We start from the raw sequence: 14,816 nt of genomic DNA, 5'->3' as shown, positions 1-14,816 counted from the left end.
GGGAGAAATGAAGCAGGATATAATTAAAAATCATAATAACATGTGGTTTAAAAGACCACCACTGCAGTTACGACACAACCTTAACATCAAAGCCCTACCCATGAATACTCAGAAGCAAAGTTAATGTATTCAATGGATCTCCTTCCATAGTAAATATATTTTAACTCTGCAGATTTATTTATGCAATCCATAGTAGAGTCTGTTTTGTGGAATCAGTGGAACTCACTCTTCTAAGAGATACCTTTGCACTGACGTTTTGGTTGGATGACTGATGGCATTCATGTAGAAGAGATTTCACAACATCTCTTAAGCTACATGCCTTATCTGATCTGGTCACCAGCATTTCTCTTTTCTGTCTGCCTACTCCCTCCCTTCCTCCCCACAATTTTTAAGAATACAAAGGCCACCCACACACAGTCAGCTTTCCAAATCCCTAATACACATGCACACATAGAGCCTACCACGGCTTTGGAGAGGCTCTCAAAACTGATTTTGACACGCCAGTCTACCAGTTTCTGTCCAAGAAAGCATCCTTTCAGTCACTCAGACTGAGTTTGGAATCAAGCCAGTCAGAGGAGAATGAAGCCAACTAGACCAATGCAAGTGTGGCAACAAAAAATGAGAGGAGAGGGGGAAATCCCATGTAGCAGCAGTAATAGTAGCAGCATAGCTCCATGGGAGGGGGGATCCTAGAGGAATGGCAGTAGGAGCAGAAGAGATGGCTAGTCACTACCAGTTATGACTGACTTGGCTGGTATGGGAGGAGGGGAAGGAGAGAAGAGAAGGCCACATGATGAAAGAGAAAATATATTGCGAGGAATTATCTCTGCACTCTGGATGATGACACCAAGAGCAATCCCGACTGACAAATCTGTGTCAAAGCTCTCCTCCCAGTCCCTGCCAAAATCATTCAATCTCATTCAGAACAGCTTCCTTAGTCTTGCTTGTTTGGTTTCCTTTATTCTCTTTTTCCATTTCATCATGCGTTCTCATGATTCAGCATAATTTACAATAGTCGTGTATATAATATTGAAGACTTCCATCTTACAATATTTATTTTCTTCTTTTAATGAACCCCCACTGATTCATGTGAAGTTTGCAAAAAGAGAGGGATGTTAAGGATTTCCTGCTACTTTGTATTAAATAATCAAGGATTTAAGAAGGACTCAATTGATTCAGATCTCCTTAGTTCATCCTTTTCAAAAGGCTATCAATAACCAGAAGTTTATTAGGCATGGAACCCACAACCATGGTTCCACTTACCTGCACATGGGGGAAAATAGTCTCTCTATGCAATTTTCTCAGTCCTCCAGACAATTCTATGTTTTTGCTGGAAATTACCACAGAGTTACATTGGAGGATATCAAAACTCTAGGTCCTCCAACACAACTCTATGGTATGCTGAGACCAGAAGTGAGAAAATTGAATAATATATGGTTGTATCCAGGGTTTAACAGTGCTCTGGCTGGGAACATGTCCCCTACAGATATGGGGGTCTAACTGTACATCCCATTTGTCTCCATTGTTGACAGTGAAGCTTTTTACACTACTTTACAATTACAGTGTCCCCTCACTTATCGCTGGGGTTAGGTTCCAGGACCACCCGCAATAAGTGAAAATCTGCAAAGTAGGGATACTATATTTATTTTAATTTTTATACATTATTTTAGTAGTTATACACTATTTTAAGTCTTTATCAAGAATCCTGTGTTGATAAATTGCCTCCTTCTCCTCCCGTTGCTGCTTGGGCTCCTTTTCTCTCCCTTTGGCCTCTCCTTCCTCAGGCTGTTAATTATAATTTTTTTATGATTTATAATAGTCTTTTAGAGTTTATTGAAAAACAGCGATACAGTGAATCCGCAAAAACTGAACCGTGAAGTAGTGAATGAACTCTGTATTTAGAAATAAAGGTATATCTCCTTAGTGTATAGGTGTGCATGTGTATGGCAATGTTCTTGATCCATTACAAAAAGTATACCTGACTATTAAGAAGTCCTAATGCTAATGCTTCAATTATTTTTGTTTTCGATGAAGACTGGCATCCTGTTAGGAGACCCGTGCAGGGTGTCAGGACCCAGGCTACAGAGCACCAATAACCTTACACAGAGGCCAGAATCTATCTAATATCTTTATTAAAGAAATATATAAAATCAATAAAAACAAGTGAAGAATATAGTTCAGAAGCAGACCTTTCAGATAAGGTCAAATATAGTCCAGAAATGTATTGTCCAATATAAGATATTAGAGTTCAAAGTTTTAATCCACTTGACCGAAACACACACTTTGCCAAGCAATAGTGTGGGGAAATAACAGAGTCTTTAAAGTCCAATGAAGCTTGACAACAAGGCTGGAAATAAACTTGATTCTTGACTTGATCCGAAACTTAATGAGGCAAACATGAAGCATGAAACAAAGTCCGTGGCAAAACGTGAGACAAGGCAAGGCTTGAAGCTTGATCCGGGAAGCAAGGAACTGGGATTACGAAGTCCACACACGATCTCTCTCCTCAAGCTGATCAATTGACTCCGCAAAGTTTCCCTTGCGACAAACACCTATATTGGGTCTCGTTTTCCCACCAACAGAACTCTTTCCCTAGAGAACGAGAAGCGAAACCCAACTCTGTCCAGATGCATGACTCCTTAGAATTTCCCAAGGGAAGCAGACCTAATCAGCCATTTGTTTGGCAGCGATTCTCAGGCTTCTGCGATTAGCCTCCCTGACTCCCCTATCTTTGGTATAATTGTCCCTCCGGGAAAACGGGGGGGAGTTCTGCCCAAGGCCTGTTTGGCTGAATTCTTGAGGGCAAACGTCAACATCCTGCAGGTGAAGAGACTCCGGCTCTTGCTGAACCGGCGAAAATCCCATGTTTTCCTCTTCGTCTGCCACAATAGTACTAGGAACAGGACTACAAGGCCCATGAGTCATCACACTATCCCCGCCCTCAAGGCCCCCCTCAAACAGGGCCCCTCTCCTCGAGTCGCGGGGCTGCGGCTTGGTAGGGTAGGCCTGATGGAAGCGGCGGACTAAGTCGGGGGCATGGACTGTGGAAGCGTCTTCCCAAGAGCGTTCTTCGGGGCCAAAACCCACCCAGTCAATGAGATACTGAAGGCGGCGGCAATGGAAGCGAGAATCCAAAATGTCCTGAACCTCGAACTCCTCCTCTCCGTCCACCAAAACAGGGGCGGGGGCCGGCCGGCTCGCATCAGGGCGTACACCATCCGCCGGAAGGAGCAGGGAACGATGGAACACCGGATGAATGCGCATGGAGCGCGGAAGTTGGAGTTTGAAAGTCACGGGGTTAAGTTGCGCTACCACTGGGTAGGGACCAATGAAACGGGCATCTAACTTCCGGCAGGGACGGTGGGAGGGCAAAAAGCGAGTGGACAACAGAACCCGATCTCCTACCTTGATCTCGGGGCCTGGCTGGCGATGGCCGTCAGCGTGGCGTTTATAGTCCTCCTTGGCTTGATCCAGTTGCTGGTGCAAGAGTTGCTGTACCGCTGTGAGTTCTTGCAGCCAGTCCTCCGCTGCAGGGACTTCTGAAGTTTCAATGACAGAAGGAAAGAAACGTGGATGGAAACCGTAGTTTGCAAAGAACGGGGTTTCTTTAGTTGAAGCCTGGACACCATTGTTGTAAGCAAATTCCGATAGAGGTAATAGGGAAGCCCAATTGTCCTGTTGGTAGTTTACATAACAGCGAAGGTATTGTTCCAAAGTGGCATTGGTGCGCTCAGTTTGCCCATCCGTTTGGGGATGGTGAGCTGAAGATAAACGAGAGTCTATGCCCAATAGTTTCTGTAGTGCTTTCCAGAAACGAGAGGTGAATTGAGATCCACGGTCAGTGACTAAACTCTTGGGCAACCTATGTAGTCGGAAAACATGTTGAAGGAATAAATCTGCAGTCTCTTTGGCCGTGGGGAGACCATCGCAGGGAATGAAATGGGCCAACTTGGTAAAAAGGTCCACCACCACTAGAATCGTGGTGAATCCAAGGGAGGGTAGTAGGTCAGTTATCTCCCATGGGCGAGAAGGAGTGGGAAGGGGATGCAGTAGCCCTGACGGCTTCTCCCTTCGTGTCTTGGAGTGCTGACATACAGGACAGGTATTGACATATTTCTCCACATCCTTGCGGATCTTGGGCCACCAGAAATCTCGTAGGATCAAGTGCATGGTTTTAAAAAGTCCAAAATGCCCTGCTGGCTTGCTGTCATGACACAGATGAAGTGCTTTTTCTCTGCCTGGACCTGGAGGGATGTAAACATGATTCCTGTAGCATAGTAGCCCATCCTTAAGTGAGAAAGGGAAACGTAGTCCTTGGCGAATCTGTTCTTGAGCCCAGGCATCTGCCTGTTGACTGGCTCTAATTTCTTGAGTGCAAAGGGATTCTGGGTTAGAGGGAGTTGGTTCAATTGAAGTGGATTTGGTGTTTCCCACTGTGAGCGTGGCAAAGTTTTTGGGTTGCAGCAATCGAGATTCTGAGGTCTCTCTGCGTCCTGCAGCATACTCTGGTTTCCGTGATAGAGCATCTGCTTGCTTGGTCTGAGCCGGGGTTACATAATGGATCTGGAAGTCAAAACGTTCAAAGAACAAAGCCCAGCGCTGCTGCCTTTGATTTAACTTTCGTGCGGTCCTTAGGTGCTCTAAATTTCGATGATCAGTATGAACTTCAATGGGAAATTTGGCCCCTTCCAACCAATGTCTCCAATTTTCAAAAGCTGCCTTTATGGCCAAAAGTTCTTTTTCCCAAATAGTGTAATTTCTCTCTGGGGCTGTTAGTTGACGGGAGTAATAGGCACAAGGATGAAGATGTTCTCCCACTGGTTGCATGAGTACAGCCCCAATTGCCACATCAGAGGCGTCAGCCTGCACAACAAAAGGGGTTTTAGGATCAGGGTGCTGTAGAATTGGCTGGGTCGTGAATAATTGCTTTAGCTGGTGGAACCCTTTCTCTGCTTGCTCCGTCCAGCGGAAAGGCTGTTTCCCTCGGATGCAGCTGGTGATTGGGTCAGACCAGCGAGCGAAGTCTGGGATGAATTTGCGGTAATAGTTTGCAAACCCCAAGAAGCGTTGTACTTCCTTCTTGTTGGTTGGCGCCCGCCATTCCAATACTGCTGAAACCTTTGCCGGGTCCATGGAGAGCCCTTGTGGCGAGACGCGGTATCCCAGGAAGTCTACCTCTTGTAGATCAAAGGCGCATTTCTCTAACTTGGCATAAAGTCCATGATCCCGCAATCGTTGTAGCACCATTCTGACGTGTTGCTCGTGTTCCGATTGTGATCTAGAATATACCAAAAAATCGTCCAAATATATGATCAAGAACCGATCTAGATAATCCTGGAAGATATCGTTGACAAAATGCTGGAATGTTGCGGGAGCTCCGAATAATCCGTAATTCATGACTAGGGACTCAAATAATCCAAATTTGGTCTGGAAGGCGGTTTTCCATTCGTCCCCTTCTCTAATGCGAACTAGATTGTAAGCCCCGCGGAGATCCAGCTTGGTGTAAACCTTGCCCCCTCGGAGCCGGTCTAATAGGTCCGAGATCAAAGGCAGAGGGTAGCGATTCCGCTTCGTGATATTGTTCAATGCTCTATAGTCCACAACCAAGCGTAGGTCCCCTGACTTCTTTTTTACAAACATCACTGGGGAAGCTGCTGGGGATTGAGAGGGTCTGATGAACCCCTTGCGGAGGTTTGACTCTATGAACTCCCTGAGAGCTTCTTGCTCTGGTTCAGTCAGGGAGTAGAGGTGTCCTCGCGAAACTGTCCTCTAAGGGCTATATCGTTCCAGCCGGTGCTCTGAGCCAGCACCCGGAACTCGGCTATGTACCGGGACAACAGCCTGTCCCCTTGGAAGAGACGCCGGAGTTTATGGCCGGCCGCTTCCTCGTCGTCCTCGATCCCCCAGGTCTTTCTAAGGTGGTTCAAGAAATTTTGCGCGGTACTTAGATGCGTGGAACCCGCATCATATAGCGCCGTCGCCCAAGTGGCCGCTGGCCCATCTAGGAGACTGTAGATCCACGCCACTTTGACATCTTCCTGGGAAAACTCGGCTTGGCGGGCTTCTAAGTACGCCTGGCACTGGCGACGGAAAACATGAACCTTGGAGGCTTCTCCAGAAAACTTGGTTGGTAGCGCTAGGGCAGGGAGACGGGCTCCATGTTCCTTCAAGCCCCGTATTTCTCCCTCCTGCGTACGGAGTGTATCTCGGATTCTATTGAATTCATCTTGGGAAATGGTGTAACTGGCTGGTTGAGCCTCCGCTCCGGTTCCTGTAGACATTCTGGCCTTAGGTTAATTGGTGCTTAAGGTGGCGGAGTCAAACTGTCAGGACCCAGGCTGCAGAGCACCAATAACCTTACACAGAGGCCAGAATCTATCTAATATCTTTATTAAAGAAATATGTAAAATCAATAAAAACAAGTGAAGAATATAGTTCAGAAGCAGACCTTTCAGATAAGGTCAAATATAGTCCAGAAATGTATTGTCCAATATAAGAAATTAGAGTTCAAAGTTTTAATCCACTTGACCGAAACACACACTTTGCCAAGCAACAGTGTGGGGAAATAACAGAGTCTTTAAAGTCCAATGAAGCTTGACAACAAGGCTGGAAATAAACTTGATTCTTGACTTGATCCGAAACTTAACGAGGCAAACATGAAGCATGAAACAAAGTCCGTGGCAAAACGTGAGACAAGGCAAGGCTTGAAGCTTGATCCGGGAAGCAAGGAACTGTGATCATGAAGTCCACACACGATCTCTCTCCTCAAGCTGATCAATTGACTCCGCAAAGTTTCCCTTGCGACAAACACCTATATTGGGTCTCGTTTTCCCGCCAACAGAACTCTTTCCCTAGAGAACGAGAAGCGAAACCCAACTCTGTCCAGATGCATGACTCCTTAGAATTTCCCAAGGGAAGCAGACCTAATCAGCCATTTGTTTGGCAGCGATTCTCAGGCTTCTGCGATTAGCCTCCCTGACTCCCCTATCTTTGGTATAATTGTCCCTCCGGGAAAACGGGGGGGAGTTCTGCCCAAGGCCTGTTTGGCTGAATTCTTGAGGGCAAACGTCAACATCCTGCAGGTGAAGAGACTCCGGCTCTTGCTGAACCGGCGAAAATCCCATGTTTTCCTCTTCGTCTGCCACAATAGTACTAGGAACAGGACTACAAGGCCCATGAGTCATCACACAGGGGCACATTGCTGTATGCACAAGGAATAGATTTTTGGATAAAGTGCAAAATAGTTGTATTCCACTGACAATTGCATCAGTAGAATTGGGTATATGGGCTGCTGCATGTGCCACAGCATATTAAAGTACAGAGAGTGGCATGTGAATGTGCATTTGTATGTACATTTGTACATTGCACATTGTAGCCACATAATTACTTGCTAGTTGTGTACACTGACCACTCATCCCTATTATGCTGCATTACATAGACAGTCAGTATACGGGCTGAGTAACACAACTATGCTGTTGGATATTTATGCTATGCTGAAGTAATGTAGGCTCTTCATCAAAGTGTGCTTCCAGATGGACAGCTCCTAGTGCTGCTCACCAGAAAAGATTTCTGCATAACAAAGTCTTGCAAACATCAAAACAAATTAATAAAAAAATAAGTTTAGATGGAACCAATTTTGTTAACATATATAAAATTAAGGGCAATTTAAAACACAACCATTGAAATTTAAGAAATAAAAGCAGCACAGCAGACTATTAAAGTGTCAACATTCGAACTTTTTTTGGAATAAAACAGTCTGACAAGGACAGCAAGGAGGGAGCCAGTCTAGCCTTTCTAGGAAGTGAGTTATGGTGAATGGGAGCAAACATCAAGAAGGCCTACCCTGGAGTCAAGATCTCAACACCCAGATGGACTCGTACGGGAAAATGTGGCCCTTCTGAGAGCTTGGCCCCAAGACACACAGAGGTCATAACCAGCACTTTGAGTTGTGCTTTGAAGCAGAAAGTAGCCAGAAGAGAAGACTTCAGGTGTTTTGAACTTCTTCTCCTATTTAAAACATTATGACTTCAGGTTGCTAACAGACTGGGAAAGGGATAAAATTTTAAGAAAAGTTCATGCCAAGCGGTGGTCCTGGTGCAACACTCATACAAAATGCAAAAATATTGAGTAGTGTTTCTTAGTCTTTTGGATGGGGGAGCAATTCTTTTTCCTAGTGTGTCAGGAAAAGGTACCGTATCTGTACTCATTGGCTACAACCTTTTCTTGAAAATTCATGGTGGACTGGTAGTTGATTATTTACGGACCAGCACTGATTCCTGGATCATCATTGTGAGCTGCACGATTGTACAGTAGTTGTTGGAGAACCAAAAGAGGTACTTGAGAATAGCTTACTATTTATCACATTCAGTCTTCCCTCAACTCACCCTGAAAGTTGGTGGGCGTAGGTCCATGTGATGGTGATGCTTAGTAGTCTTGCCCATCTGCTTTTGCTGCTCATTTGCCTTGTCACGAATTACAGCAATTTCCTTGCCATTTTTGAGGGGTTTTATCCATCCACCTCCACTCACCACACTGGTCACACCATCCACAACATTCTCTGCAATAGATCCTTCAGGATGTTCCTCGGTTTCTACATGGGAAAGAAAGGGGTAAAAGGAGAAGGAGGGAAGCTATTAGTTGTGTGGGTGACAAACTGCAGTTGTTTTGTACAGATGCTTTCAATGACATGAAGAGAATAAAGTTCCACAGGCTACTATTGGGGGGGGGGGGACATAAATTCCAGTCAAATCCTATATAAGGGAAATACCAGCTACGCAAGGTGTGAAAATTATCTTGGAGTGTGGGCAAAATAAGGAGTGGGAGTCACTTTTGTTTCCAGAAGACAACCCCCCACTCCTTAGTAAGTTTTATTATTTCAATGCTTGATTGCACAAATTGTCTAAGTATTAATTAATCAATCTTAGATCAGAACCTATATATGTCTGAACCACAGGTGACAATTTGGCTAAACATGCAGAACATAATGCCCCATTTGTAGTATGAAGAGAGAGAAAAGTACTTCAAAAAAGAAAAGAAAAAACACCTGAGCGTCTGACTATAGGTTTATCTTTTTTTTTTCTTTCCTTCACCAGCAACCTAGATGTAGTGGCCACATTCAGATGAGACATCAGAGCAGAATCTGGACTTGACAAGGCTAAGCTGCGTATATGGAAAACATTACAAAAACTTCCTAAGGAAAAAAAAAACTGGGCAAGAAATCTTGCTAAGGAACACATTTTAAGTGTAATAAAACAAACTTTGTTTTATTTAAAAAAATGTAATATAACCTCTGTGTTATTTACAACAAATGTAATATATCAAGCATTCTGTAACCAAAATCAAATGCACTAAGTTTGATGTGGCCTAATGTAACCCCCCCCCCCCAAATGTGTAAAATATCAGATGTGGCCTAATGTAAACCCCCCCCCCCCAAACTCCTATTCTACCTCCAAGAACCATATAAATCCAAAGTCCGACACATAATGGATGAGGGTAACTCTGGGCGAGTTCCTCAGCTGCAAAAGCATCAGAAAGGTCAGAACTAAGGTGAGAACTAAGCTGGACACTAGATGTGTGAATTTTTTCATTTGCCTAGAAATTTGGATCAAATTCACTAAATTTTGTATTTACAAGGCGATATCCAATATGTGGGTGTGGCTCACACCAAAAACTTACTCCATACTTTTTCATTTTAGTTTTGTAAATCTCAGAAGGCTCCCAATGTCATGTTTCCTTTTCAGTGCAAGGATGGAAAGCAAAGCAAAAAAGCCTGCCTTAGAGCCTTGCCTTTTCCCTAAATTAATGGAGTCTCGGCATTAGGAGTGGGAAAAAGAGGGAGCAGCGTTTGCTGGGAACAGCACAGAACTCTGGGAAATGTAGTTTGGGAAGGGAAGAGCTCTACGCCAGAAAATTCAAAAGGCCCTGCCTTGAACTACATTCCCAGAACGTATCACCATCAGAAAGCATCAATCAGGGTAGTCAGTGAAAGTTCCAATGAATGGTTGAATCTGCAAAGAGGACTGATGGATACTTCTAGTAAGTAAATTCCTGTGCTGGGCTGGGAAGAAATCCCTAAATGGATGGCCCCCATGCTATAGGGGTAGCATATTACTATATATACTCGAGTATAAGCCGACCCGAATATAAGCCGAGGCACCTAATTTTGCCACAGAAAAACTGGGAAAACATTGACTCCAGTATAAGCCGAGGGTGGTAAATTTCAGCAATAGAAATAGATACCAATAAAATTACATTAACTGAGGCATCAGTAGGTTAAATGTTTTTTAATATTTACATAAAGTTCAAATTTAAGATAAGACTGTCCAACTCTGAGCAAACCATTATTATATCTTCTTCAATGTAAATGTGCTTATGTATCCTTTTAATAATAATAGAGTAAAATAATACATGTAATAATAATAATAATAAATACAGGAAAATAATACAAGTAATAATAAATAGAGTAAAATAAATGCAATAATAATAATAATAAGATCAGAGTGAAATAATAAATGTATTATTATTAATAATAAAAAGAGTAAAATAAATGTAATAGTAGTAACAATAATAGAGAAAAAATAATAAATGTAATAATACCAATAATAATAGAGAAAAATAATAAATGTACCGAGTATAAGTTGACCCAAATATAAGCCAACCATGGACCCTCACCCGAGTATAAGCCGAGGGGGGCTTTTTCAGTCTTAAAAAAGGGCTGGAAAACTAGGCTTATACTCGAGTATATACAGTAATTAGATTAGAGGCTGGATGTCCATCTATCACTACAGTTCTGATGGTGCCCTTCTGCCTGAAGAAGGGGGCTGGACTAGATTGCTCTTGGGGTTCCCTCCAACTCTAGGATTCTATGAAAATTGAGAATTGGTTAATATTGGTTTCTATTGGTAAATATGAGAGACATTCAATGATAGCCATTGTGGCTTTTATAAACAAACATCTTGTTAAAAATCCTTAAAATAAGTAAATGTATGAATATTTCTGAAAGTTGGGGGGAATGATTCCGTTATCTCCTGTCATTGTATAGAAAACTCAAGGTTTTTAAAAAAAATGTTGCTTATAAAAACTTTGAAAATTCCCCATAAATCCGTGGATAAGTGAAACATTCTGAAATTTGGTGAGCTTGCAGTGGTAACTGTGTTCTACCATTGTAGCTAGTTTTACCCCAATAGATTTAAAAATGAGGGAGAAAAGAACCCCTGAAGTTTTCCCAATTATAGCAATTTATGCACAATTACTGTAACAAAATAGTAAGGAAATTTCGTTACTCTTGTTATAATAATGAATTTTTCACTAACTATACGTTAGAAACACTCTAGAAATGAAATGCCAGAGCCCCCCAGTTTTGTAATGACTTTTAAACCATTTTAATTGATCACACATCCCTACTGGACACAACTGACAAATGTGTTCACTTTGGGTGATTTTGATCAGTAATTTTTGCAAAAGCTGCAATTATTTTTGAATTGCACCCCACTCCACATCATCTGTGCATGGATGAGTGCAGCCAGGCCAATACTATGGCATCACTTTCATATTTTGCATGATCCTGATTGCATATGGCCACTCATGAGACTAATTCAGAAAGGGAAAGGAAGAAGGCATGGGAAGGGCACTAAAACCAGGCTATTTTTACAATCTGAGACTTTTGCAGAAGATGTTGTGAGGTTCTGAAATAGATTTAACTTTGAGCTGTTAAAAAGGAAAGAGACCACCCAGCAAACTTTGGCATTGAGGTCAGATTGCAGCAGTCAATGGAATTTGGACTGGTACCTCTTTGGATGTGGCTGACTGCAAACCAGAACTTTTACAAGCTACCTCTCTGACTTTATGCTGAGGCAGGAGTACAAATTTGGTGCCAATGTCTGACATTGCTCAGTCCCATGGCTAATGCATAACAAGGCATTGGCATGCCAAAATCCAGTAACAGAGGTTTATTACACTGTGGGAGAGTCTCTCAGCTATCCTTTTAGCCTGGGGTGTCAAACTTATTTTCACCAAGGGCCACACCAGCCTGACGGTTACCTTCAAAGGGCCATTTGTAATTGTAAGACTGTATAAAAGTAACAATGTTGCCCTTACATTGAAAGTCTCACAGACCAGAGGACTGATATAAAGTATTGAGAAAAGAATGTGGGACTGTATTAAGGCCTTGTACAGAAGGAAAAGGAAAATGATATACAACCAATGGGAATGTCCTGGAAGTACCTCCCCCGTAACCTTATCCCAACCCTGAACCTTCCCTATATCCTACCCCCACCCCACCCACCCCTCCTCTTCCACCCTCAACCCTAACCCCCCCCTACCCCCTAAATGTTTTTATGTGTATTAAATTTAAGGTTTATGGACACTGAACCAACAGAAAGCAAAAGTGGCACGCACTATCTCAGCCACTCACGTGGACAATTTTGGATTTCAGAATTCTGGGTAATAAATGCTCAAACTGCAAAAAAAGAAAAGAAAAAAAAGAAAGTCTCACAGACCACATAAAACAACATGATGGGCGGGATTCAGTTCATGCGCCTTGCATTTGACACATGTGTTGTGTTCTAACCTGAATATGGAATAGGCACTTTTCTATGGACTATAATTCCCAGAACCACTCAGCCAGCATGGTCAATCGCCAAGACTCATAACATGCTCCTTGCAAAAAACACAACCTTTTTGAACTCTGATAGGCACCCACCAATTACAGTAGAGTCTCACTTATCCAAGCTAAATGGACTGGCAGAACCTTGGATAAGCGAATATCTTGGATAATAAGGAGGGATTAAGGAAAAGCCTACTAAACGTCAAATTAGGTTATGATTTTACAAGTTAAGCATCAAAACATCATGTTATACAACAAATTTGATAGAAAAAGTAGTTCAATACACAGTAATGTTATGTTGTAATTACTATATTTATGAATGTAGCATCAAAATATCATTGAAAATATTGACTACAAAAATGCATTGGATAATCCAGAACCTTGGATAAGCGAGTCTTGGATAAGTAAGACTCTACTGTAACACACAATGATAACTGCACAGGTTTTGCAAGCAGTGCAGAGTTAAATAGTCCTGTAGTTTCCCCAAAAATATTTATTAATTTAAATATTTACATCACTTGGCCTTTTGTCTTAAGACCAAATGTAATATCAAAACATCTCATAGCAATATACAATAGTGGCATGCCCATTGAAAACACAGCAACGAAGGAAACATAGTGCCTACCTAGTTCAAATCCTCTTTGGCAGCAACCAAGGTCCTTTGTGAAAGACCTTTCCATTAAACAAAACTTTCTGCCAACAGAAACACAACACTTTCCCACCAAAATGAATGAAGGTGGTAAGACCTAGAGAAAGGCTCTCCACGAAAAAACCTCCGAAGGCCTGCAAGGAAATACCATCCAGAGACCTCACACTTGCCTTTCTCCTGGTACAAGACTTAAGACGGCTTAAAACAAATTAAGACTAAATACAGCTAAAACTATCCTAATTAAAAACACAATTTTATCAAAACACTAAATGGAAACAGTTAAAAAGCCCATAGAAACAAAGCATGAAGGTTCAAAGCATAATACACCTAAAAGGCCCTTCTGCCACAATAAATTAAAAACCAACGGCCAGCCTAAAGTCTTAGGTTAAGTCTCCTAACAAAAAAGGAGAGACATAAATACAGTCATTTCTTAACATTTGTATATATGAACATTTGATTATTTGTGGATTGCTCTATTTGTGTCCACCTCTGCTGTTGTCCTACAAATGACTGGAAAAAAGCTCTCTAGAAATTTTCCAGTGTGAATCTACACAAAAAACGTGTGGTTTTCCCACTTTTATGGTGTTTTTGCGGCTCTAACCTAGAGCTTTCCAAACTGTGTTGCAACACACTGTTGTATCAGCTGCAGTTTGTAGTCTATGTGAAATAGGCAATAAACCATATATATATATATATATATATATATATATATATATATATATATATATATCACACACACACACACACACACACACACACACACACACACACACACACACAATTGCAAGTTTTTCATAGAATATGTTGTGTCTCATTTCATTATTACAGTTTATATGTGTGTCCATACCTCTTATAAGGGGTTGGTTTAACCTCCAGTTTGCTAGTAAAACTGATTTTACTGACTGGAAATGTCTGGACAGCTCTGATCTAGCCCCCGAAAAAGATGAGGGCAGACTGTATAAGCATATATGGATACAATATAAGAATATTGTAGTTCTAAAACAAGTTGCAAATATCTGTAGAATCTAAAATTAATTTAAAACATACCCAATGAAAATGGGGTGGGGTGGTTAAAGAATATAGCCCATTAAGAAAAGGCCTTCCTTAACACCCTGGCCACATCAGATAGCTCATGGATGTACCATGGTGTAGCGGTTTCACTGTGTAAATGCACTCCCGGTCACTGCATGGGCTAGATCTCTATTCCCCAACTAGCTTTACAACGGACCAGCTTTGCATCTTGTTTCCACTGTGTGTCTGATTTCATGCTCAGCACTTCCAAGTTTAAGTAGTTCAAGGTGAAAGCCTAGGGAGGTGGATTTTAAGGGTGTTCTAAAACCCTGGTGAGCCTTTCAGATCAGAAGCACAACATTAACCTTACTTTTCCCATACATACATTTGCTTCTACTGCTGTCCGGTCTTTTCAGCATCACTGTGTGAACAGGAAAAGGATTGCTAAGCAGGAGAATGAACAGTATGTTCTGGTGGTTGGTTGCTTAGCAAGCTCCTCTTATTGTCCCGGACTGTTGCTGGCACAGGGATGATTCAAATGGGCATCTAGTG

At 42.1% G+C, this 14,816-nt stretch overlaps 1 protein-coding gene across 1 annotated transcript in view; it reads right to left on the bottom strand.

The window, feature by feature from the left end:
- Positions 1-14,816, bottom strand: part of igfbp2 (insulin like growth factor binding protein 2) — a 96,921-nt gene that overhangs the window by 8,268 nt on the left and 73,837 nt on the right. The window contains exon 2 of the mRNA XM_062967334.1: positions 8,385-8,590. Within this exon, the coding sequence (XP_062823404.1) occupies positions 8,385-8,590 (206 nt within the window). The remainder of the gene's footprint in view (positions 1-8,384; positions 8,591-14,816) is intronic.

The sequence above is a fragment of the Anolis carolinensis genome, chromosome 1 (genome assembly GCF_035594765.1).
Source record: "Anolis carolinensis isolate JA03-04 chromosome 1, rAnoCar3.1.pri, whole genome shotgun sequence".
NCBI classification, from domain to species: Eukaryota; Metazoa; Chordata; class Lepidosauria; order Squamata; family Dactyloidae; genus Anolis; species Anolis carolinensis.
The sequence above is the reverse complement of the archived record's forward strand: the minus strand, read 5'-3'. Positions and strand labels throughout refer to the sequence as shown.